The 24849-nt window shown below is 39.7% G+C and overlaps 1 protein-coding gene across 1 annotated transcript in view; it reads right to left on the bottom strand.

Moving 5' to 3' along the window:
* The window catches only part of LOC148538322 (dynein axonemal heavy chain 3-like), a 1025530-nt gene that overhangs the window by 697556 nt on the left and 303125 nt on the right, over nt 1-24849 (bottom strand). The window contains exons 15-19 of the mRNA XM_088455384.1: nt 21558-21728; nt 13296-13433; nt 9150-9293; nt 6551-6715; nt 2668-2890 (exon numbers count right to left, since the gene is read on the bottom strand). Coding sequence (XP_088311510.1) covers nt 2668-2890; nt 6551-6715; nt 9150-9293; nt 13296-13433; nt 21558-21728 — 841 coding nt within the window. The remainder of the gene's footprint in view (nt 1-2667; nt 2891-6550; nt 6716-9149; nt 9294-13295; nt 13434-21557; nt 21729-24849) is intronic.

The following is a 24849-nucleotide window of genomic DNA, read 5'->3' as shown; positions in this document are numbered from 1 at the left end:
CCTCAGTCAGGGGTGCTTGTCTCCAGTGTAAAAAAAAATATTGTTGGTGACACTGCCAGCCAGACCACAGTGTAAGTTTGTTGATAAGGAGGAAGATCAAATGAGAGAAGGAACCACATACCAGTCTTGCAGCTGCTGCCAGCAGTCTTGATGACGATGCAAGGGCTTAAGGCAAAATCAAACAAGCAATGTTTTACAGTGTTAAAGAAAAAAAATTAAAAACTAAGTTAGCTGCAGTGAAACAAAAATTGGCAATATGCCATTTACTACACGAAGTGGCAAGGAAAGAAAAAGACCTTGGCCTTTATTTATGACTGGTGGTTCTGCATCTTATGATGATGTAAGCCTTTCTTGCTGTAGAAGTGCCAAAAAAATTAAAATCGCTAAGGCACATGAATCAACTGTGTGCTCAGATAAGTTACAGATCCCCGAGGAGTCCAAGTGTGTCCGCGGTTGCCATGTGTGAGCCTGTCCTTTCTAATACTGTACTTGAAGAGGATCCTCCTTCCACCGTTTGTGTGCCCTCTGCAAATGTGGGGATGAGCAGCACAAGTCAGCATGCTGACGTAGAAATCAAGACTGCTTCTGTGGAATTGCACCAGGAGGATGAGTAGGATATTTCTGTAGTTGGCGCTAACAAGGATGATGAGGATGTTGATGATGAGGATGTTGATGCCGAAGATGTTGTTTGTTTAAATCAGGCATCAGTTGTTGCCCATGGTATGAAAAAGCCCATTGTTGTCATACTGGTGCAAAAGACAAAAAAAAAAATCACTTCTCACGTGTGGAATTATTTCCACCCAAATCCGGACAACAGTTATCAAGCCATCTGTAATGTTTGCCAAGCAAAAGTGAGTAGAGGACAACCATCTCGGAACCTCATCCCTCTTATGTCACTTGCTACGCATTCATCAAATTCCAAAGTGTTTGCAAAATTCATAAACTTTGGCTAAAAACTTAACAATCAGTCCAGCATCACCTAGCTGCTCCCTTCTCTCTGTTAGATCCAAGCACCTGTAATCTTCACCACCAACACCTGCATCATCAACATCCTCAATCATAAAAAAAGTAGTCCTGCTGCATCCAATTTCATAAACATGACTGACCCCTCTCCTATCCGTGATTCCTCTAAAGGATCCTTCAGTGCTACACCTGTTGCTGCTGCTGCTGGGAGTGGATCTTCATCCCAGAAAGGGACCAAGAAGACTACTGCTAGTAGTAATTTAAAAAAACAATTGACTATTAAACAATCCTTTAATGGAGGAAGTAAGTATTACAGCTGTCACCCAGTTGCACAGTGGATCACCGACTCCATGACGGCTGTGCTAGTATTAGATGGTGAAATAATAGAAAATCAGGATGATAGTGTGGAGGAAGTGCAAAAGGAGGATGAGGGAAAATTTGTGTCCTATTTGACGCTAATTAGGATGTTGATGATGAGGATGTTGTTTGCGTAAATCAGCCACCAGCGGCAGCAGTTCTTGTTTGTGATAAAAAGAAAGCCAGAAAAGCCATGTCTTTGGTGTGGAATTATTTAAATTTAAATTCTGACAACAGTTGTGAAGGCATTGGTTCCATTTGTAAAGCCAAAGTTAGCAGAGGAAGTGACGTTAACCATCTAGGCACCTCCTCCCTGTTACGTCATTTGCAGCGAGTTCATGCAATTTTTAACAAAATTATAATAATTTGTAAATTAATAACAAGCAGTCCAGTATCAGCTACCAGCAGTTTGGACCAGCACATGCAATCTCCACCACCAGCACCCTCATCATCAACCTCCTCCTTAATAATTGAAGGTAGTCCTTCCAAAAAATGTTTTGTGAGGGCCCATACAAACCAAGGACTTCAGACACAAAAGTGTCAGTCCTTGTTGCTAAAGTGCTTGGTTTGTTAAACTGTGTATGTCCTTTTTAATATCCCACATAAGAGTGTGTGGGAGGGCCCAAGGACAATTCCATCTTGCACCTATTGCCTTTACATTTTGCACACTTTGGGGCATTGTCGACTGACATTATTATAGTTTATTAAACTGACATCCTGTCTGCCACTGCTGGGTGGTAATGTTTCATAGATGTCCTAATTTTTTTTAAACTGCCGTGCATTTGTGCCGCTGCTCTGCCACTTACATTAGTCAGCCAGCTCACTGGAGCCTTTGGTCTATATTGGTGAAAAATAGTGAAATCAATAATGTGAGCTGTGAGATGGTTAAAAATCCATGGAAATGCCTGAAAATGATTGTTATTAAGGTTAATATTACTGTAGGAACAAAAGCAGGCCCAAATTATGTGGTTTTAGCTGTTTATATATTTTTTGGGGAAAAAATGCAGATCCAAAATCAAAACCAAAATACGCAAGGGTGGTTTTGTAAAACCAAATCCTGATCCAAAACCTTGAATGAGATACAGATTCAAAACCAAAACCAAAACACGGGGGTTGGCACACATCCCTAATTTTAACTCCTGCAATGCTCAGGACGTTAATACATTTAATAAACATGTTTAGGATGAGTCCCAATTGACCATAGCATTGAAGAAGTTAATACTAAAATAGTTTGTATTCATTTTATTGAATACAGAGAGGTTAGATATCCAGAAATAGACAGGCAGATAACTGGATATAATGTTGTGATGTCTGTACATGCTGAAGTGCTATAATTGAAATACCTACCATCAATCCACTCCTGTGAAATTGGATCAAAGCTGCCATAGAGTTGTCCTATGGTGATGGCCTTTGGATTTATAAAAATATAATCCACTCCATGTTCATCCATCAATCCCTTTGCTGCCATGTCTTGCAGAACTCCAGCGAGGACCTTGATTGCAGATGTTTTTCCACCCAGTGGACTTCCAATCAACATAAATCCATGTCGAACCAACATTATTTCATATATCTGGAAAAAAATCATATTTTTTCATTGTCAATTTTTTTTCTAACATTTAAAGATATAGTTAAACATAAAATTGCAGCTTTGACTTGCATGTCAAAATGCATTTGTACATTGATGTCTTGGCGTCTATATTTTTAGTAGTATATCATTTTGTTTCGATCCTACAGGACGTGCAAAGATGTGCCTCCTAAAAGGCATATTTTAAAGTAACTGTATGTGTAAGCCAAAACCTAAGAGGCTTTGTTTCTTGCATCGACATGCTTCTACAGTGTGGAACTTACATATGAACACCTGTGACCTGTCACCTGACACTCCAATGCCAAGTTGCCACAAGTATAAGATGCACTCATTTTATAATATGGCTGCAAGTTGAGCACATGGGCAGTGTGTCAAATATTTCTGAAGTCGCATTTTTACTAGAGATGAGCGGTTCAGTTTTGGCTGGAATCTTCTCACCAAGATCGTATCTGAAAGAAACCATACTGTATGTCATCTTTCTGAAAATCTCAGCTCGCGTTTGGATCACCTATAATGTCTCATTCTCAGATCCGTACTTGGCGGGAAGAACCCAGCTAAAAGCAAACTGTTCATCGCTAATTTTAACATTGCTCAAAAATCAAAATGGACTCCGACTTTAAATCAAGCCCCAAATATTCATTAAATAGTGCATGCACAATCTTTCATTTGTTTGTCAATACCAACTGTGCATGTAAGGATCATGGATATCTAAAATTGTATCTGCTTTGCTTCAGCCTGTATTTTTGTGACAAAAATGGTCTAAAATTCCTAAAAACCCAACTATATATTCTTCCAGTCTTTACTGGTAAATCTACTCTGGGACTCATGTTGCAGAGAGCTCCATTCAGCCCAGAATTTACATTACTACCACTATAGCTTCCATTATGTAAAGTTATGTTCTAGTATTTAATTATTCATCTATTTATTTAATACATGTATTTATTTATTTTTACCAGCAAACACATTAATCCACTTTCAGCTGTGCATGATTTGCAGATTACATTTTTCTGGCTTAAGCTGGGTACACCCTATATGATATATCATCTTGATACAGATCTGAATGATATATCGTACACATTGAATAGCGTGTATGCCCGATCTGTTCTTAATTCATTGCATTCATTGCATCGTCCCATCTGCTGTTCTGCATGGTGCCATTACATGTAGTATGTAACGATACATTGCACTGTCGTACACCGGATCGTGCAGTATGTATTGTGTACGCGATGCATCGTCACATCGCAGCGCACCTTAGCTGAGTCGCATGTCATATAGTGCGCACCCAGCTTCAGATAATGGCAGTTATTTGAATTTTTTTCTCAAGTAGTAATTTATGAAAAAAATTGGCTTAATGGTCTCCTGTTAGAGACACATTTCTAAAGCAGATGTCCATGAAAGAAATTATTAAGAAGTCCTAACAGCTGTTGTGCAAATCAAACACCAGTTCAGCCTTATGCTTTGTGTATTGTAGCCAAGGACGTGTAGCCGTGATGAAGAGGGCAAGAGGGAGATCTGGGTAAATCATACAACTATTTATACTTTATATAGAAAAATACAAATGATCAGTCCTTAAATTAAAACTGTATATAACACATTTAAGATTTTTTGTAATATCTTGTTTATAGTCAACTTGAAGTTCTTTGGTATGAAGCTACCTTATTATGAGTAATTCATTAATAATGTGTTCACTTTTTGCCAGTGATCATTTATGAATTTATATAAGCTTGTCAATTCAGAGCAATATTACTGCTTGAGCTGCATTTATATGGTAGAATATTTCTTATTGCTTTATATCCTTGTTTATGTGGTTTAGCTTGAATTTTTTATTTTTTACAGAAGTTATGCAGATGTTTGGGGTTCATTCTGACTAGCATGTAGGAAGCACTTTGAACTAAGGGCCTCGTTTATCAACAAGTTTTATCTTACATGATGAGCGATAAAACTTGTTGCGTATGATAATGGTGCTTCAGCCAATCAACTCCTGTCATTTGTTTGGAAAATGACAGTTGGGAGCTGATTCGCTGGAGTACCATTTATCATACGCAACAAGTTTTATCACTCATTGCGTATGATAAAACTCGTTGATAAATGAGGCCCAGTTTCTTTCAGAATGAGTAAATAAAATTAGCATGGGAAATGTTTCACTATGTCTGAATGAGAACATGTTTTCAAAATCAATCTGAAAAGTAGTCATGGTTAAAGAATGCTTTAGATGATCTAAGAGTTAACTAGAGGTAGGTGACTCCCTAAAGAGAAAATGTATGATGTGAATACTGTACCTGCATCTGATTAATTTATAGAAAATACAAGATGCGAAGTAGTAGATTGTATGGATTGTTATGCTATGATTATATTTTTAGACATAATTGTTATAATTGTAGCATTATACCTCTTTGTTTATGAATTTTATTTTGCAATAACAGATTAGTCAGTGGTTTGTCACCACCACCTACAGGTAAAAAAATTGTTTTATTTCTAGTACTTTACAGAGACAGGTATGAAATATACAAGACTAAAGCCTGGTACACATATACGATTTCTCAGATGATATGCCAGATTCCAACGGATTGGAATGACGTATCATAAAAATAGTCTATTGTAGGGGTGGGCAATAAGCGGTCCCCCAGCTGTTGTAGAACTACACATCCCAGCATGCCCTGCCACAATTTTGCTATTTGGCCACACTAAAATTGTTGCAAGGCATGCTGGGATTTGTAGTTCAACAACAGCTGGATTGCCGCTTATTGCCCACCCCTGGTCTAGTGTGTACCCACTATGTCAGCTGTTGCGTGCTCCCGTTTGGTTATCAGCTGCATCATCAGGTCGTCCCTACATGCAGCTCAACCTGACGATGTGATTGACGACCCCATGCAATAAGATGCTGCAGGGCCCGACATATCGGGTGGTCGGGCAGCGGATTGTCTAATGTCTATCGGCCGCCTGATATGTCGGCCCGACTGCGGGGGAGAAGGGGGTGTCGCCGGTTGTATCACTGGGTACACATATCGTTTAGTGTGTATGTACCGAGCATTAGGGTAAGATTCTGAGATGGGAGTAAAGCAGGAAAGAGCAAGTAACTTTGCACCTTGGCAAAACCATGCTGCACTGCAGGTGGGGCAGATGAAAAATGTGCAGAGATTTAAATTTGGGAAGAGTGTGTCCTAACTTACAGTGACTCTAAATTGCAGTGTGTAAATAAAGCTGTCCAGCATTTGTGGGCTGTATGCAAAAGTAGCCAGTATTTACCCTGCATGCAAAAAATAATAAATGTATTTGCACCACTAGAATTGTAACATATCCAGGTGCACAGATACTTGCTCTTTTTTGCTTTAATCCCACCTCAGAATCAGACCCTACTGTAAGTCTCTAGCTGTTTATGCAGTAACATTTAATACAGCATTGTAACAGAATGTATGCTTTGTACTAATGAGACATTAACAACATCCCTTTTCATGGGGAAATGTCACTGTGTGCATTGTGTTTATCATCAGTCTATCGGGTACAACACATCTGCAATAACAATATAATGTAATAAAAGAGCACATATGCTGCAATCGCTAAATGAGAACTATGTCATAGTATATTCAATGACATTTCTTGGAAACAAACTGCTTTCAAATGTGAATGTGAGGAACATTTGCTGACTTGTATTATCTTCTTGATGAAGCAAGGGACTGGTTGCAGATTCATTTTCCTGGTGATTTCCCTGATGGACACCTCTAGACTGCCATGGTCAGGAGTTGGCAAAATAACCCCTGGGAAGAGGTCAGAAATGATGCTATCAAAAATCGGAATGTCATGGGACAAAAACTGCAAATTGAAGAGGTAAAAAAAAAGATTAGAAACATTGAATGTCCTAAAAATATCTGGCAAATACTGCGTTATATTACTTTCCATCCCAATTAAAACTAAAGATACATTACTGTACTGGAGATTAGATCTTTTCAGTCATTTCTGTATCATGCCATGAAAACAAATACATGTATTTTTAAAGGGATAAGTTCAGTATCCCGACACAAGAGATGACAGTGCTAGAATACCAGCGTCAGAATCCCGACACCTGTCAGAATCCCGGCAAATCGGCATCCCGGCCACAGGCATCACAAAGGTAAGTAGCAGGGTTGGAAGGAGGGGTAGGGTTAGGTTTAGGGGGAGGGTTAGGCACTAGGGGAGGAGGGTTGGGTTTAGGGTGCGGGGAGGGGGAGGTTAGGTTTAGGCACTAGGGGGGAGGTTAGGTTCAGGCACCGGGGAGGGAGGGTTAGGGTTAAGGTAGGAGGAGGGGGAAGGTTAGGATACCAACCGACAGGTGTTGGTATCCTAACCCTGTCGGGAAGCTGGCATCAGGATTTTGACTGCCGGGATCCTGAGCACCGCCATTCCGAGCGCCGGCATCCAGTGCCCATTCCTTTTTAAAATAACATTATATTCAAAAAGTGACAGTACAGTGAGCATGCAGATGCAGAGGTTTTGCAATTCCATCTTGCAAAAAGGCAAATGCAGCAGGAGGTGTCTGACACCTCCTTGCTGCATCTGCGATTGAGGTCGCAGCCTGGGATCACCATTGCAACCATCGCGACCATCTCCACTCCCTCCAAGAGGATGGGTAGGGCATCCAGGATGGTTATCTGGGGGCCCCAGCATTACAATGTAATCTCTGTAGAGAATGGTACTCTCTTCCAATATCCTCTGTGTAATTAGAGGGTTGCGTAATTATATTACTATATTAATATGTAAATGTTTAAACTTATCTTGAACTGTCTTTTGTACTTATAATTTTGTTGTATGCTTATCTCTGATGTACGGAACTATATATAAAATAATAATAATTAGGTTGAGGGTCATTAAACTGCCATTTCCCCAACCACTTCATACCCACCAGCTCCAGGGAGATGAGGGTAGGACCTTCACTACTCCTGTTCATCAGAACGATGCCTGGGTTATACATGCAGATAATTATTCTATTTTGCCTTTATTGGAGGTCTTTAGGGGGAGATTTAATAAAGCTTGGAGAGAGATAAAATTGTGAGAGAAAAAACACCAATCCTTTAGCTCCTAACTGTCATTTTTCAAACAGCCTGTAAAGTGACAGTTAGGAGTTGGTTGGTTGGTGCTTTATCTCTCATAATTTTATCTCTCTCCAAGCTTTACTGCATCCATCCCTTAGTTGTTTAATAATCCCTTGTAGCAGTGGCTTCCTTTCACGCGGTGACACCTGGTGCCAGGAGGGATGGAGTGCACACAATAAAGCCACACGGCGACAAAAAATTAGCGTGGCCACATGGGAAGGGGGCGTGGCCTTGCAGCCTGAACCCCAGTACTTATCACTCGGGGGTGATGGTGGTGGGGGGTGCCGGAGGTGCTGACTGCCCTGTGTGGAGTGCCAGCTCCCTCACTGTGACAGGAGCCGGCACCTTGGTGTCACTCCTCGGTGGGTGACACCCAGGTGCGGCCTGCACACCCCACACACCCCTTGTGACGCCACTGCCCTGCAGTTAGTAAGCTTCTTATTCAGAGGATATCTACATTTTAGTTTACAAAGGGGATACATATATTTATCGTATTTAGTTCACTATAGGGAATAAAGAATATTCAAATTAATCAGTGGAAATGTATTTTATGCATATAACATGATGTTCCTATTGATTAGATTTTAGTAATTTTTGCTAGCGTTATTTGATGTCCAAGATGACAAAAGATGACTTATTTTACTTGTATTATATTTTTATAGTAATGCTTTGTGTTTTAATTCTACAGCTTTGTTATGGGATTTTTTGGATTTTTCTACTAGTATAATGTACTGTATATAATTTTCAATTTTAAAATATATTGCAGCTAAAGTCATATGCACATAGCTTTTTAATGCATTTTATTTCAAATATATGTTCCTCAAACCCTGTAACAACTAACAGATTAAATATAGTGTAATATATTGGTAATCAGCATATGGAGTACAGATTGAACACATGAAATAATCATGTAGATTCTGCAAGTAAAGAGTATCACTGTCTAATGAAATATATATGCAGATGAAAATTCTACTTCATTCTGTGGTGACATTTTGAAAAAAGCGTAGAGTCATAAACAATGCAATTAAGCTATAGCATGCAGCTGTAATTGTCAATTGATCTGAAATGCCGTCAGGGAAAAGTAGAACTAGCACCAGCTCATGTGTGCTGTCATGTATTTTCCCATTCACAAGTAACATATTATGGAAGTGCTCACTGTAAAAGTAAGTGGACCCTACCTTGGGCAGATTAACGTCATATATTGATCGAAGCATCAGCACATCTTCTTTTTCATTTGGGAATTTAACCTTCAGGATTCCAGCAGCTGTTAATACTGATTTAACTGCCCTCATGCCATAGTCATAGTGATGCTGTGAAGACAGCTGAAGACAAATTCAAATTAAGAATGTTATCATTTATCTCCATGTTAATTAGATGATTTAAGTGCTAAATAGTTTAATTACATATTTATGTAAATTAAGACTAGATTTGGTAGTTATTTTGTTTATTATGTCATCTATCTATCTATCTATCTATCTATATATCTATCTATCTATCTATCTATCTATCTATCTATCTATCTATCTTGATTTAGACATATACAGTACCATCAATATCAGAGCCATTTAAATACTGTAATTGAACAACCCTTAGCATTATTAGCAAAGCAACAGGTTTGCAGAAATACATATAAGTATTAATAGTGTGACAATGATGGCATAATGTTCTTATATTTAACAGACTTCAAAAGAATTTCCGATATTAGGTTAGATTATAAACTATTTAATGCAGGATAATAATCATAATTGTTTTTTTCAGTGGCACTTATTACTGAAGTGTTATTATGGTATGTACACTGTATGGAATCATATCAATAAATGAATGCACAGGTTGGTACATAGTTAAGGTGTTCATATATTATAATGATGGAATCATATACTGTAGTTCAGGGGAAGACACCCTGTAGCTTTCAAGCAATTGAAGTGTATCCGACAACATGTAATGCTTGCATGCTATATATGTCATCATCTGGGGAGCAGAACAGCTTCCCTAAGCCTTGTATTTCACACAATGCTTATATATTTTTACTTTCAATTTGTAGAAAAAAAATCTTGTTACACAAATAATAATTATTATGAAGAAAATGCTAAGCAATTACACCTTGTTATTTTCTTTAATAGATTTGATGGAGAATTATTAATCTTTTGGTTCTATGTAAATAATTTTGGTAATCAAGGTTGAAATATTTCCATTTCTAATCTCACCAGCTCTTTTGCATCCAAACTTTGTTTCTTATTGCACGTTGTTTGAAGTTTGCATAAATTAGAAGTTGAAAGAAGCACAAACTTTTATGTATGTAAGATTAAAAAAGAAAATTAAAATGAGAAAAAAAATGAGAAGCTGAAAAACAGATCAGTAAGTACATAGAATCCTACGCATTGCATCAGTTACAGTGACAAGAGGCAGAATGCAGGAAGTTTGAATAATGGAATCACGAGGCACAAAGCAGATAGGATGTCAAATCTCTGTGCTGGGTCATGTATTCACCCTAAAGGGTAATGGTTTTCTATCAGACAATAGCCCCATATCCATCTTATTACTGAGAAGTGCTAGGCATAAAGTGGCAAAGAGAAAGTGCTAGGTTTAAACAATACTAATATATATATGAATGGGAGGGTGAGCAGGATGAGGAAACCACTGGCAGAAGGTAATCTTGGTTGAATATCTGAGACTTGTACAAGTGTGCACAAGGAGGTGTGGGAACATCAAGATAATCACCAGTCATAAATGTAACTAAATGAATAAAGACATTTGTGACAAGCTTTAATTGTTTGGGGGATAAATATGTATTAAACTATCAAAACATTGTGAGGTTAAAAATAGATTCATTAATCAAAGTGAGGCTGAGAGCTAACTGTGAAGACATGATACAAATACATTACATTTCTTTTAACCTTTGTGTACCTGTCCAAGCTAAAACTGTTTTTTTTATATTTATTTTCTAGACCTTTTATGTGACATATAGAGAGACAAACATATTACTAATTATATCACATTTTCTTATATTGTACTATGGACCTGATTCAGACCCGTTCGCTAGGATGCGTTCGCTTGTAGCTGGCCGATTTTCGCATTCTGCGCATGCATCGCAGTGTGCGTGCGTGAACCAGAGTGAGAGATCAGGATGTGTTCGCTCGCTGCGCATAGACAGCCCAGCAGAGTGAGTGACAGGAGAAGCCATTTGTGGGTGGTGACAGGGGCTGGCCATTAAAAATGGGGGAATGGAGGTGCGAACGCAGGCGTGCCTGAGTGTCTCAATGCCATTTCAGAGGCGTGCATAATTAAGAGTCAGCGTCATTGTACACGTCACTTGGCTGGATCTTACACTGAAGTGTTCACAGTGCTTACGGTAGGGTATGGCCTGCCTCAAGCGCTGCGATCGCATCCAATTGTACCCGATGTATTGATGGTTGCATACACTTCTTGGAGATGATGTGCATCTTAAGACAGGCTGGTGTATGTCTGCATACACAAAGCGATCACACACCAAGACATAGTGGGCGTGCTAATGCCTTGCCGTGCGATCACCTGACTTGCTGTGGGTTGGCCAGATTTGCATAGTCTAGGTGCGAGCGTACGCATCTAGCGAGCTGGTCTGAATCGAGCCCTATGTTGCTTAGGTTGAGATGAGCATAGTTATACTATGTAGAGAGCAGGGCTGCATAAGGTCACTAAGTTATGCTCTGTAATGTGGTTAGGGTGGATTGGACTATCACAGCAAACAGTGCAAGAGTAAAAAATATAGCCTTTCAATATAATAATAAATTGTTCTTGATTTGGTGTACTGGTTATTCATTGTGTTCCCCTTGTCTAGTGGCTAGCACACCTGTTGATCATTGTGAGAAAACTATCTCTGTCCTATAGCATTAAGTAAATTGTATTTTACTAACTAATAAAGAGGATCTGTGGTTAGTTGCAATTGCTGGTCATCACACAGCCGACTGCAATTTAGTGCTGCCTGTTCAGGACAATATAAGTAGTACTGCAACTACATCACAGCTGAACAAAAAGTGACATTAGTAAAATTGATCATGATTTGGCGTGCCAGAAATAATAGTACTGTTAATGATTATTACATTCCCATGAAGTATTCTAGTATGGTATGGACTCCAGCACCTATATGGACTTCGGGAATTACAGAGTGTTTTGTACAAGTAATCATCTCCAAAAAGATTCAAGCAAAATTCAGTCTCACCTCATAGAAGAAAAGTGAAAGTAATTTTGGAGTGGAGCTGGTATCATATGACCCTGTAGGAGTCTTATCCTTGCATCAAATAGTGATCAAAAATACAAAACAGATAATCACAGTGTACACTGTGTGTGAATGCCATAGGAGAAAAGTGAAATAAAACGCACCTCAAAAAATACTACTTAATCAGTCAATCGTGTGGCAGCAATTTACAACATAAAAGCAAACCATGGCCATGCAGTTTTGCTGTTAAAATCAAATTCCAGAATGGGGAAGAAATGTGATCTATTGAAAGTGAATTTGACCATGGTGGTTAATGTCAAAAGAGGTATCTTTAGTATCTCAGAAATGGATGAGTTCCTGGGATTTACATGCATAACAGCCTCTAGAGTTTACAGAGAATAGTGCACAAAACAAACAACTTCTAGTGAATGACAGTACTGTGGGCTAAAATGTCTTGTAAATGACAGAAATCAGATGATAATGGCAGACTAGTTCAAGTTGACAGAAGGGACATTATACTGCAACTCAAAAAAATGTGTTTCAATTGTGGTATGCAGCAGAACATCTCTGAACACACAGAACATCGAACCTTGAAGTGGTGGGTTACAGCAACAGAAATACCACACTGAGTACAAGTTCTGTCAGATAAGAGCAAAAATTGAGGTTAGAGTGGACACAGGCACGCCAATACTAGTTGAAGGTTGGACCACATAATACCAACTGAGCATTGTTTAAATGCCACAGCCTACCCAAGTGTTGTTGCTGACCATGTATATCATGTATGACCTTAATGGTCACAATATAACCATCTTCTAATATTAATACTTCCAGCAGGATAATGTGCCATGTCATCAAGCAAACATCATCTCAAGCTAATTTCATGAACATGACACTGGGTTCAGTGTATTCCAATGACCTTCACAAGTCACATGATCAAAATCCGATACAGTAGCTTCAGGGATATAGAGCAGCTGACAAATCTACAGCAACTGTTATCATGTCAACCTGGACCAGAATCTCTAAGGAAAGTTTCCAGCATCTTCTTTTCAGGCTCTTTAGGGTGCACTGGGAGTAAAACCAATTGTAAAAATGTATACCTAATACATATTACTGAGGTGTGAGAGGATCTTACCTGCTCAGAGCATAATCTGTATGTAGCTACTATTTTGGCAGCAAGACTGCGAGCAGCAACAAAGCCCATGGAATACAGAGATATTTCAGCTATTAAAGCATAATCTGGTACCATCATGGCCACAGTCCGGAATAAAACCTACAATATGAAAAATAAGCCATACACACTTATTACTGGGAAATAAACATCCAACAAAATACACGTTTGTCTGAAATTAATTCTTCAAAGCGTCTCATACAAGTTTTAATTAGATTTAATGATAAATGTCTATTATTTTTTATATATATACTGAATTTGCTGCTTCTTCATTAATATTTGCATGCCTTTTCCTGTTAGTCAAAACTGGGTGCTTTGGCTCCTTAGTGTGTTATTATGAATGACAGTTCTCAAAGACTGATGGGATCAAAGTATTCTGGAAGTATATTTTCTTTGCAATTATTTTATTTCCTGTCCAGCAGAAAGCAGTGTACATAGCTAGTGACTGTTGCTGGGCAGAAGATGCTTTATATGCTCTTATTAACAAGGAGACTATGCTGTTGTTATGCATACAGAACATGCTCACTACAGACAAAAACAGTTTATTAAAAATAATTGTTGAAATCTCTGTAGATATGCCAGTGATTTGCAAAATAAAATTACATGTTCATGTGTATGTTTCAGGTTTTTTTTTTAAGTAGATGGGGAAGGGAGGATAGCCTGCATCACGTTAAAGATGAGCTGATTAAACCATGAGGTCCAGGTGACCCACACTTTAGAAAACAATAAAGAGATAAAGAAGAGATCTGGTAATGCAGCAGCTTCTTTAGAGGATTTTCTTACTGATCAAACAACATTGGCAATCTGAGTTTGAATCTGGTATTATCATAATTGAATTGACAATAAGAGAGTCCAGGATTTTAAGATATACAGTATTATACTTGTGACATTATTCTATGGATTGGATTATTGTTTCTTATGTCACGCATGCTTTTTATAGTGTATATTTGATACATGGTGTTTCCTACATTTTGCGGATAACCCTTTTTTGTGTTTAGTAAAAAAATACTTTTTTAATTATAGAGTATGTTTCATTGTTCATCTGCATTTGAACCAGTAATTCATCACACACCCTATATTTTGTCCTTTTGGGGAGTCTTTGTCCCCCTCCCCCCTTTTGGAGCAGCTGTTCAACTTCTGTCTCTTTCATTGATTTGCCTATTGTTCAGTAGGGCCTTGCTGACATTTTTTTGTAGATATTCCTTAATAGAAACAATAATGGGACTTTTGGCCATCCCCACCCAGTCCTCTCAGTCAAGAATTTATCCAAGGTTGACTTCTCATAGCGTTTGAAAGTTTTAAATATAAAAAATAGGCAGTTACAGTAGATCAAAGACCTCTTGACCATTTTACAAGACCCATACATGTGACATTAATCATACCTTCCAACATCAGCTGATGGTACTTCAATACAAGGGGTGTTTATATGGCACCTCAGGGTGCAGTAGTGTAATAGTGGGGGTGACACAGGGGCGGAACTAGCAGCAGTGTAGCAGGTGCCTTGCACTAAGGCCTACTGTGGTTCAGGGGCCCATAGCCACCTGCATCTGACAGTGCCGCTGCCAGCTGACCCAGTCCCCATTAAGTAAATGGTTGGAACCGGAGCGGGCTCGCTTCGGCTGCTCTGCCTCCAACAAGACAGTCAGACACCCACCGTGGCCTGGCCCCTTGTAATGACATGGCGCGCGTGATGTTATGATGTCACATGTGCCGTGTCATAACAAGGGGCTGGGCTGCTGGAGGGAGAGGATCAAGGGGAGCTGCAGATCGAGAGGGTGATCGAGGAAGAAGCGGCCAAGGAAACAAGGTAAGTAATTCCTGCGGTGGTATGGGCTGGGGGAGCAAGGCTGAGACACACACTGGGGCTGAGAGGGAAGAGGCTGACATGCTGGAGCTGGGGGGGAAGAAGAGGCTGACATGCTGGAGCTGGGGGGAGCAAGGCTGAGACAGTGGGGCTTGGGGGAGCAAGGCTTAGACACACACTAGGGCTGGGAGGAAGAGGATGACATGCTGGGGGGAGCAAGGCTGAGACACACTGGGGGTGGGGGGAAGAGGCTGACATGCTGGGGGGAGCAAGGCTGAGACACTGGGGCTGGGGGGAGCAAGGCTGAGACACACACTGGGGCTGGGGGGAAGAGGATGACATGCTGGGGGGAGCAAGGCTGAGACACACTGGAGGTGGGGGGAAGAGGCTGACTTGCTGGGGCTGGAAGGAGCAAGGCTGAGACACACTGGGGCTGGAGGGGACAAGGCTGATATGCTTGGTCTGGGGGGAGCAAGGCTGAGACACACTCTGGGGCTGGGAGGGCAGAGGTGGACATGCTGGGGCTGGGGGGAGCAAGGCTGAGACACGCTGGGGCTGGGGGGAGCAAGGCTGAGACAAACACACTGCGGCTGGGGGGGAAGAGGCTGACACGCTGGGGCTGGGGGGAGCAAGGCTGAGGCACACTGGGGCTGAGGGGAAAGAGGCTGACACGCTGGGCCTGGGGGGAGCAAGGCTGAGGCACACTGGGGCTGAGGGGAAAGAGGATGACATGCTGGGGCTGGGGGGAAAGAGGATGACACGCTAGGGCTGGGGGGGAAAGAGGCTGAAATGCTGGGGCTGAACAGACTGGATTTACTGACTGGAGGGGCAGTGAGGGGTGGTGGAAAAACAAAGCTGGGCAGCAGGACAGACACTGGATTTAATTACTGGGGGGAGTGAGGGGTGGTGAAAAAATGTTGGGGAACAGGGTGCCAGGATTGGGTGGAGGGGGAGCCCAAAGCATATTCTTGCACCTGGGCCCACCACTCTCTAGTTCCACCACTGGGGTGACAAACACCCCCCGATGTTATTAGAAATAGAAATAGCTCCCAACCTACAGCAAATCAGACCTGGATTCATGAAGAGGCAGCAAAGACATCAATCTAAGGTGGCAGAATTTCAAGGGTAGCAGATTTGCTGCACTATTTATGAAACATATAGTTAATCTTCTCTAAGTAAAGATTATACAAAAATGTCAATGTCCATTTACTCACATGTAGAATATTTTAAAGAGATAGGATTTGGTGATGATAAGGACATATGACTCTATGGCAGGAAAGGATAGATAGAAACTTTTGAAAAATCTGTAAAGGAAGACTTTGAGAATACTGTTTTTAAACAATCAAAAGTAAATCTGACTAAACAAGAAAGGGGAGCATTAAAACATCTGAAAACCTTAGCTACTATTGTTATTAAGCCCGCCAAACAAAGGTAGGGGAGTGCGATTAAAAATACTTCTGACTACAATTAAGAGAGATAAAGACAATTGGAGGATAGGGATACATATAAAAAATTAAGGGGAAATACTGCTCCCAGTATTATCAAAAAATTGGATAAATTAGTAAATAAGTACAAAAACAAGGGGATCCTAAGGGACAATGAGTGCAAATATATATATATTTATGTATATATTAACAAACCCTCCGGTACTGTATACTCTATCAAAAATCTACCCTCTGGGTAGGCCGATCATAGCTGGAACAGAGGTCCTGATTCAGAGCCGGACGCTCTGACAGAGCGCTCGCTCTGAATCTGGGCAGTCCTTCTGAATTTAAGAGCGGCCTCCTGGCGTGGAGTGCTTTTGGCTCTATCAGAGCCAAAAGCACTCCCACTGACATCACTAGTGATGTCAGTGGGGCCGGCCAAAGACGGTAGGCGTTCCCATGGGAACGCCTCCGTCTGGGCAGCCATGCCTCCCGGCACGCCCACCAAAGGGGGCGTGCTGTCAATCACCATCGACAGCACGTCCCCTTTGGTGCGAGACCCATAGCGACAGCTTGGCCATCGTTATTCGGGTCTCGTGCATGCGCACTTGGCCAACATCGACCCGCTTGCAAGCGCTCAGCGCTCGCGAGCGGGTCTGAATCAGGCCCAGAATCGATTACATCTGACCTATTTGCTCACAAACACAGGAAAAGAGCCAAAATGGTTGTTCAGACAATTGGTTAAAACACCAAAGCCAAAATGAAATCCATTTTCAAGTTGGGGACCCTTGAACCTAAAGGGCTTAACTCCGACTTTGAGATTAATTGGTTTCTACTTTAAGCATTCCCTCCCTGTCTAAAGATAGTTGTTTTTCACTTCCTCATTATGAGCAGAGCACTATTTAAAATAATATAGGTGCTTTTACCCTGTTGTTTTCTTATTTTATAATAATAACTTTTACTTGGATTATAAGGATCCTTATTTATCTAAGGTCCCATTTCTCAATTTTTTTACTTACTTTGTAAGACCATTTGAAAACTACATTATTATATTATTCTCTTTTCCGTTGGTTTAATATTCATGTGGGATATGTATAGATTCCCCTATATAGATTTATACTGTATATTCTTTTTTGTTTTCTACACAGTTTATATTTTATATATTTATGTTTTTTATATATATTTACAGTATGTATTTACCCCAATGCGTTATATCCTCTTAAGGTATGCCTTCCTCTTTTATATGATCAGTCATTTATTATATCCATTATTTTATAATGTATATGTGCTCTCCAAGACCTGTGTTAGGTGGGTGATGCACTCTACCATGTTCCCTCTACATTTTAAATGGCACCAATGAGAAGCATATCATGTGGCTGAAACGCTAGAGCACCAACATGCTTCTCTGGTTGCCGATTCATCACTTCTGCTGGAAGTGTCTGTGTTCCAGCTCTTGGAATGCAAACAAACGCCAAGTATTTTAACTTTATTATTGGAAGTTTGTAATACTGCCTTTTAAAAATATACTGTATTAGATAAGCCCATATGTATCTGAGACACTCTCAGATGAAGTATGCTATTGTTTAGCTTGTCTTTCTTGCTAATTAGTAAAGTCTCCACCCCCACCAATAGGGAAAGCCCTGAGGGTTTATAAGACAGAACAGGGGGAAGTGAGGTTATGCCTTGAAAAAGACCCTTCCGGTCAAAACACATTGGTTTTGGAGAACAATATTTTTATGGACTAATTACAAAGGTAATTACACTTTCATTGACTTGTCTGGAAAAGTTATTGAACTTTAGAAAAACAAGGTTTTACTAAATAAAATACTTACTTTCTGGAATTTTAAATCATCATCTATTGTTGCTGAGGACCATTGTAGGGTTTAACAAGACATATATGTTATGTGAGTATGGTACGCTTTCCATCAAAGATACCTTTATATATCTGATTACATATGTGCTAAAGTGAGTGTGGTATGTCCTCTTAGCATTTTTATTTCACCAGGCGGTGGGAATTACTTAATCATTTACCCATACCCGCCTGAATGATACCACACATTATTGTTCCTTTATCTTTTTGTTTTTATATAAACCCATGTCTTGGAGGGAAAGAAAACTAAGATAATTCCGGGACTAAAGAACAACCCTATCCCATCAGAACAAAGTACTGTATCCAACTTAATATATATTTATTGAGAAGCACCCTCATCTGAGCTCCACTGTTTACTCGTGTTTTTCTATGGCAGGTGTTATTATTTGGTTTGTAAATAATTTTTTTTTTTACAGATTGAAAGGAAAACATCCTGAATTGCTAGCAACATATGTGCCATGTGGTCTGTGCATAATATCTACCTGAACCCGCTATTAAAGTTGGACAACAAATAATATGTAAAGAAAATTACTCCTAAAACTGGAAGTAGAAAGCTATGTATCTACTTAGCCCAGGGATTTTCAATTGAAAATCAAAGATTCTCTTAAAAGAACATCATGGTATGAGCATCAGTTTGTATCTATTAAACATCCTATACTCTTTGATAGTCAATTATTTAGTTTAGATGGTTGTGGAGGTTCCCCTTAGGTTTGTGGTGGTGTCTGCACTGCTTCTCCTGCCCTAAACATTATTATTTAATTTTATATACTCAATCTCCTGTTTGATTGTTGTATGAGTCATTATGACTGAGATTTCAGAGGATTCTGCTTGCTATGCAGGGCCGGCTCTAGGGGTGTTCGACCAGTGCGGTCCCACAGGGGTGCCACACATAGAGGGCGCATCCCTCCCCAACATCCCGATTTCAGCGGACAGTAATGTCCCGCTGTTCCACCTGTGAGCCAAAGTGGCCCACGGGTGGGTAAATCAGGGGGTTGGGTACACCCACTGCATCAGCTGTGTAGCTGGTGCTAGACCACAGAGTGTGAATAGATGTTGTGCGCATGCGTGCAGCATCCATTCAGTGACGGGAGAGGGGCTATGGGAAGCCCAGCTAGTGAGGCTCCCCCCAGCCTGATGTTATTTGGAGGCATGCCATGTGGGCATGCCTCCAAATAATGTCATGTAAGGGGCGTGGTCTATGTTAATTAGGTCACGCCCATATTTTGGTCATGCACAGCTTTGACGCTTGAGAGGAGATAAGCACCCTGTTTTTTATTGTAGCATTACTGGATAGAACTGTTTTTGGTTACAGTCCCATTATTGGTTATTGTATTGGTTCAATCAAATTTGACAGCCTATCAGGGACCTGTGTAGGTGGGCTCTCTTTAAGGATATTAGGGCAGTGGGAGGAGTCAGCTTCCTCTTTTCTAGTTGTGATCCCACCAACCCACCCAACATTTCTTCAATAGGCTTGGGCCGATGTTATTTGTTGGAACGTTATTTCTATGCTTTTGCTTCCAACAGGTGAGGCGCAGCTGGCGGAAAGCAGTGCTCCTCGACGGCTCAATTTAGTGCAGCTGAACTTGGCTAGCATCCCCCCTTTGAGAGAGGTGAGTCGGTTGCTGCCTTAGGGGAAGATTAGATCTCCATCTTAAGGAGGGATCAGCACTGTGCTAGATTAAGGGGAGATGGAACTACCCGAGATAGCTTGCATTTGGGGGTGGAATCTCCACCCCATCTTTGTAATACATTCTTCATATGGGCTGTAGCCGAGTTAGCACTGCTTTTTCGGCACCATGTTTGAATCAATCACAAATCAAGTACAATTCAATGAAATAAATTTGTCTGTGATCTCTTTTTTGCAATCTATTCAGTTGTCAGTGTCTTTATTTTATATTAGTTAAGTTTAAGTTAAGTATGGTGAAAATAATAAAACTATGGGTGACTTAGAAATAATTATCCGTCAGAGAGGAAAGGAGCCAGCTTCTCCATTGAGGAGTGTTGAGATCCCATCCTTCTGGTAAAGTTATAGCAGCGTGAGTGTCTGTGTGTCTCTCTGAGAGTGTCTCAGGTCTGTGGGCTCTCTCTGTGTGGGAACCTCCATCCCTCACCTGTAATTTGTGATTTGCAGAGGAAGGAGACTCTTCTGGGGGTAGTTCTAAACCTTATTGTGAAACTCATGCCCAGGTCTATTGATGTTAACCAAAAGCTTTGTTTGTGAGATGGCTACATCTGTAGATATGTTAATCTTTTGCATTAGTCTGAAAGTAGCTGGCTACATGTTTTTAAATGCTAATCAACCAAACAAGCTAATTTCTGGGCTTTGGTATAGTCCTCATGTAATGTGACTATAAATTGAATAAGATATCTAATATTCATATATATATATATATATATATATATATATATATATATTCATATATATACATATATATATATATATATATATATATAATGCTTGATTAATAATTAGTCTGCAAATGGTGATATAAATGTACACATTCTTTAAACACTTTATTAATGCTTATTCATTGATATGTATTTTAGATTGTATTCTATTTTGTATGTATTTGATTTACAATTTCCTCTGTTTGATATAAATATGAACCTTTTTTAAATGTAAAGTGGTGCTTCAATAATTAAAAATATATTTGGAAAAAAAACTGGACAGTGTAGGGTAGGGGTGGGTAATAAGCATCCCCCCAGCTATTGTAGAACTACACATCCCAGCATGCCCTACCACAGTTTTGCTATAGGACAATGTTAAAACTGTTGCAAAAGCATACTGGGATGTGTAGTTCAACAACAGCTGGAAGGAACTTATTGCCCACCCCTGGTGTAGGGAAATGTCTTATGACTAATATTGCAAAAGATGGTACGTTATTACTTTTCATTGCTTTACAAATTTTGTGTAGGTCAATGTGTCTCTACAAAAACGTCTATGTAATGGATAATGTGCCACCGACTTAATTGTTTGGAGTTGGATGATTGTTGGATACTAATATGTTTCTGCAGTATGAGATACTTTACATGTCTGTACAAATTCTGTAGATTTTTTTAAAAAGAGAACTGCCTCTCAAGCTTATTCAAATCATTTTAGTTTGATATTATATGATACAGAAACTCACCTTTAAATTATCTGGCAGCTCAGCTCTTCCCGCATAGCCAGGATTCATAGTAATAAATACTGTACATGATGAGTCCAAGCATATTTCAGTTCCTTCAAACACAAAAGTCTGTAGCTGGTCCGATATGGCACGTTGGATAGTCTGAATTTGTTGGGCAACTACAGAAAGTACCTGAGGAGAAAATATGATAATGAACAAAACATTAGGGATATGTCTGTGAAATATGACAAATAGGTTTCCAAGTGTGCATGAGGCTTAATTATAGCTATTTTATAAGTAACATAATTCAGCGGTTTCCAGTACTATGGTTTGTCATGAATTGGACCATATCACAATGTATAATGTATATATTAATCATAAGTTCCATTTGTATATGCAACAAGCAAAGTTGAATTGGGAAACATGTTTAAATTCAGCTCTGTGCTGCCACCCAAACACTTAGCTCATTCAGCATTTCTATAAATGTATTGTATGGGGGGGAGGGGAGGAGAGGAATGAAGAAAAGAATTGTTGAAAAGTCACCACAAAATGTCTTATAGGAAAAAAAGGCTAATGCAACAGAAGAGATAAATGTTGCTGCCTGGACTCAGTATATAGTAAAGCTGCTCAAAATTTTTAAAAAGTGTTTATGTAACCAGTTTGTTGCTTTGGCTCTAAAGCAGGGGCGTTTCAAGAGAGGAAGGGTCAGTGTGCAGTGTCCAACATGGGCCCCCTCCTCTCTGTCCGGTGGCCGGCAAGCACTGAGCTGTGCACGGCCAGCGCCGAAGTTACAGGCTCTGGGCACTAGAGTGCACCCAGAGTCTATAGAGTACGCGCTGGTCACCGGGAAAATGGCCATGGTGCCCATTTTCCCTGTACTGCGCATGCGCAAATGATGGGAAAATGGACGTGGTGCCAATTTTCCAGTCGTTTTAACAGCGCTGGACCCCCATACCATCGTGGGACTCCAGAGAGGTAAGTGTTAATAAGGGTGCAGGGTGTATGGTGCAGGGCCACCCTGGACCAAGGGGCCCGTGTTCCCCGCACACCCTGCACCAATTATGGATACACCCCTGCTCTAAAGTCAAACATTTAATTTTTTGTAAGATTTATGCTAAATGTGTGCAATTTGAGCTGTTTCAACCAGGTCCAAGCCAATTGATTCACAAGTGAGTTAGTTTGGACATGACTGAACCAAATCAAACATTGTCAAATTTGGCTACAACATTATCAAGAACAATGAGTTCTCTCATGCTACATGCCTAATCAGTCCCCTGTAATCAATAGCACCACCAACCACCAGATGATTATGGGTAAATAGCTGTTTAGTAGTTCTAAAATGTCTAGTCAACATATTTTTACATTAGCAATGTTAACAACTCAGGATGTAGTAGAAGGAAGCATCCTGTGAATACATAATAATAGCTATGGATACAAATGTAAAAGAAAGGGGAGTACAGTAAGTGATAACCTGGTACCTCTTCAAATAAAGACAAGCTGCCCACTAATGATATATGTGCTGATGTAGATCAGGGGTCTTCAAACTTGGCCCTCCAGCTGCTGTGGAACTACACATCCCAGCATGCACTGCCACCTTTTTGATATAGCAGCATGCTAAAACTATGTGCAGTGCATGCTGGGATGTGTAGTTCCACAGCATCTGGAGGGGCAAGTTTGAAGACCCCTGATGTAGATCATTACACTGATCATGAATAGGTACACAAATTTACTTAAATACAGATTAAAAACAAAATTTTGATGTCATTTTTCATATAATAAATATAGTGGATATACAAATGTTTTTGGTATGTAAATCCTGGAATCAAAATAAATAATGTCAGACCTGTCTCCAAATTTAATGTGAATTTGAAACAAAAAAAATTTAAGAAAAATAGACACTTTTTAAGAAAAAGAAGTCAAATACTAGACCTACAATATTCTGGTTGTGCACACACTCCAGTAGTGACTGCATCGTTCAGGCCAGGGTTACCCACTCATGTTCAAAATCAAGTTTACAGGTACAGTAAGCAGCATACACCCACATTGAAAGTGAACATGATTAACCTAGATATAGATCAACTGAAAGATTTCCTTTTAGTTTTCTTAATTGTATCCTGTACGACTAGCCATGGTCCAAAAGGAGATTTATAAACATCTATAGGGTTTTACTGCTAAAAGGTATAAATCAGGAAATGGGTTAATAATATTTTCAAAAGGCATGTATCATGGCACAATGTGCAGACTATCATCAATGAGTGGAACAATAGGAGCATCTCCAAGATCAGGACATCCCTCCAATGTTGATGACAAGACAAATAGAAAATTAATAAGAGAAGCTTCCAAGTGGATTACAGCAACATTGAAGGAGCTGCAAGAATTTCTATCAGGAACTGGTCACTCCCTACAAGTGACAACAAACATATGTATTCTTCCCATGTGTGGGCTCTAGCAAGACAGACACCATTTCTTACAAAAAATTAAGATCCAAGCTAGTCTAAATTTTGCACAAAAAAAAACATTTAATCACCCTAAACCATGTATGTAAAATGTTTTTTTTTTTTTCTTAGAGATCAAAGTTCAATTGTTTGGTCTTAATTCTAAATATTATGTCTTATGCAAAGACAACAGCTCTTTACTCAAAAACACCATACCTACTGTGAAGCATGGTGGTGGCAGCAATGATAGGTTATTCACTTCTTTTTCCAAAATAATTGTAGACTTTCATAGCCATGCATTATAAGGCCCTCGGATGAGTACTTGATTCTATGCAGGCACAGCATCTTGCCAATGCCAAAAACAAACTTATTTGACCTGCTGATCTAAACTGTATTTGAATCTCAGGCCTTTCAGACATATAAGCAACCCAACTATGTAACAGGACACAGACACTATACAGAGTTCTATACATTAGTATACTGTAGTTAATCCTTGGTTTACTTGCACAAAGGGTTGTCACAAGGTAAAACAAGTCATATGGTTGGGAGTAATGATTTATATAGTTATACAGTATTCTTAACTCCTGATTATGCCTTAAACCTGACACTGCAATAATCCTGATACTACTGAATATGGAATTTGCAAAAATACACAATATAAAATATCTGCAAACACAATGACAACTTTGTGATGAGTCATATTGGTGCTGAATGTTTTACGTATAGTGATTTATATTTTAGAAAAGTTTATTGTTTAATGCAAGAATGCTGTGAGATTAGTAATATTGTGTAACTGGGGTGCACTGTACCCATTGTGACTACACTAAATCCATTTTAGGATTTTTCTTTATTTCTTCCAGCCAAGCCTCCAATCTCCT

The sequence above is a fragment of the Taudactylus pleione genome, unplaced genomic scaffold, assembly GCF_031769625.1.
Source record: "Taudactylus pleione unplaced genomic scaffold, aTauple2 ptg000040l, whole genome shotgun sequence".
NCBI lineage: Eukaryota > Metazoa > Chordata > Amphibia > Anura > Myobatrachidae > Taudactylus > Taudactylus pleione.
Note: the sequence above shows the minus strand (reverse complement) of the source record. Positions and strands in the feature narration are given on the sequence as shown.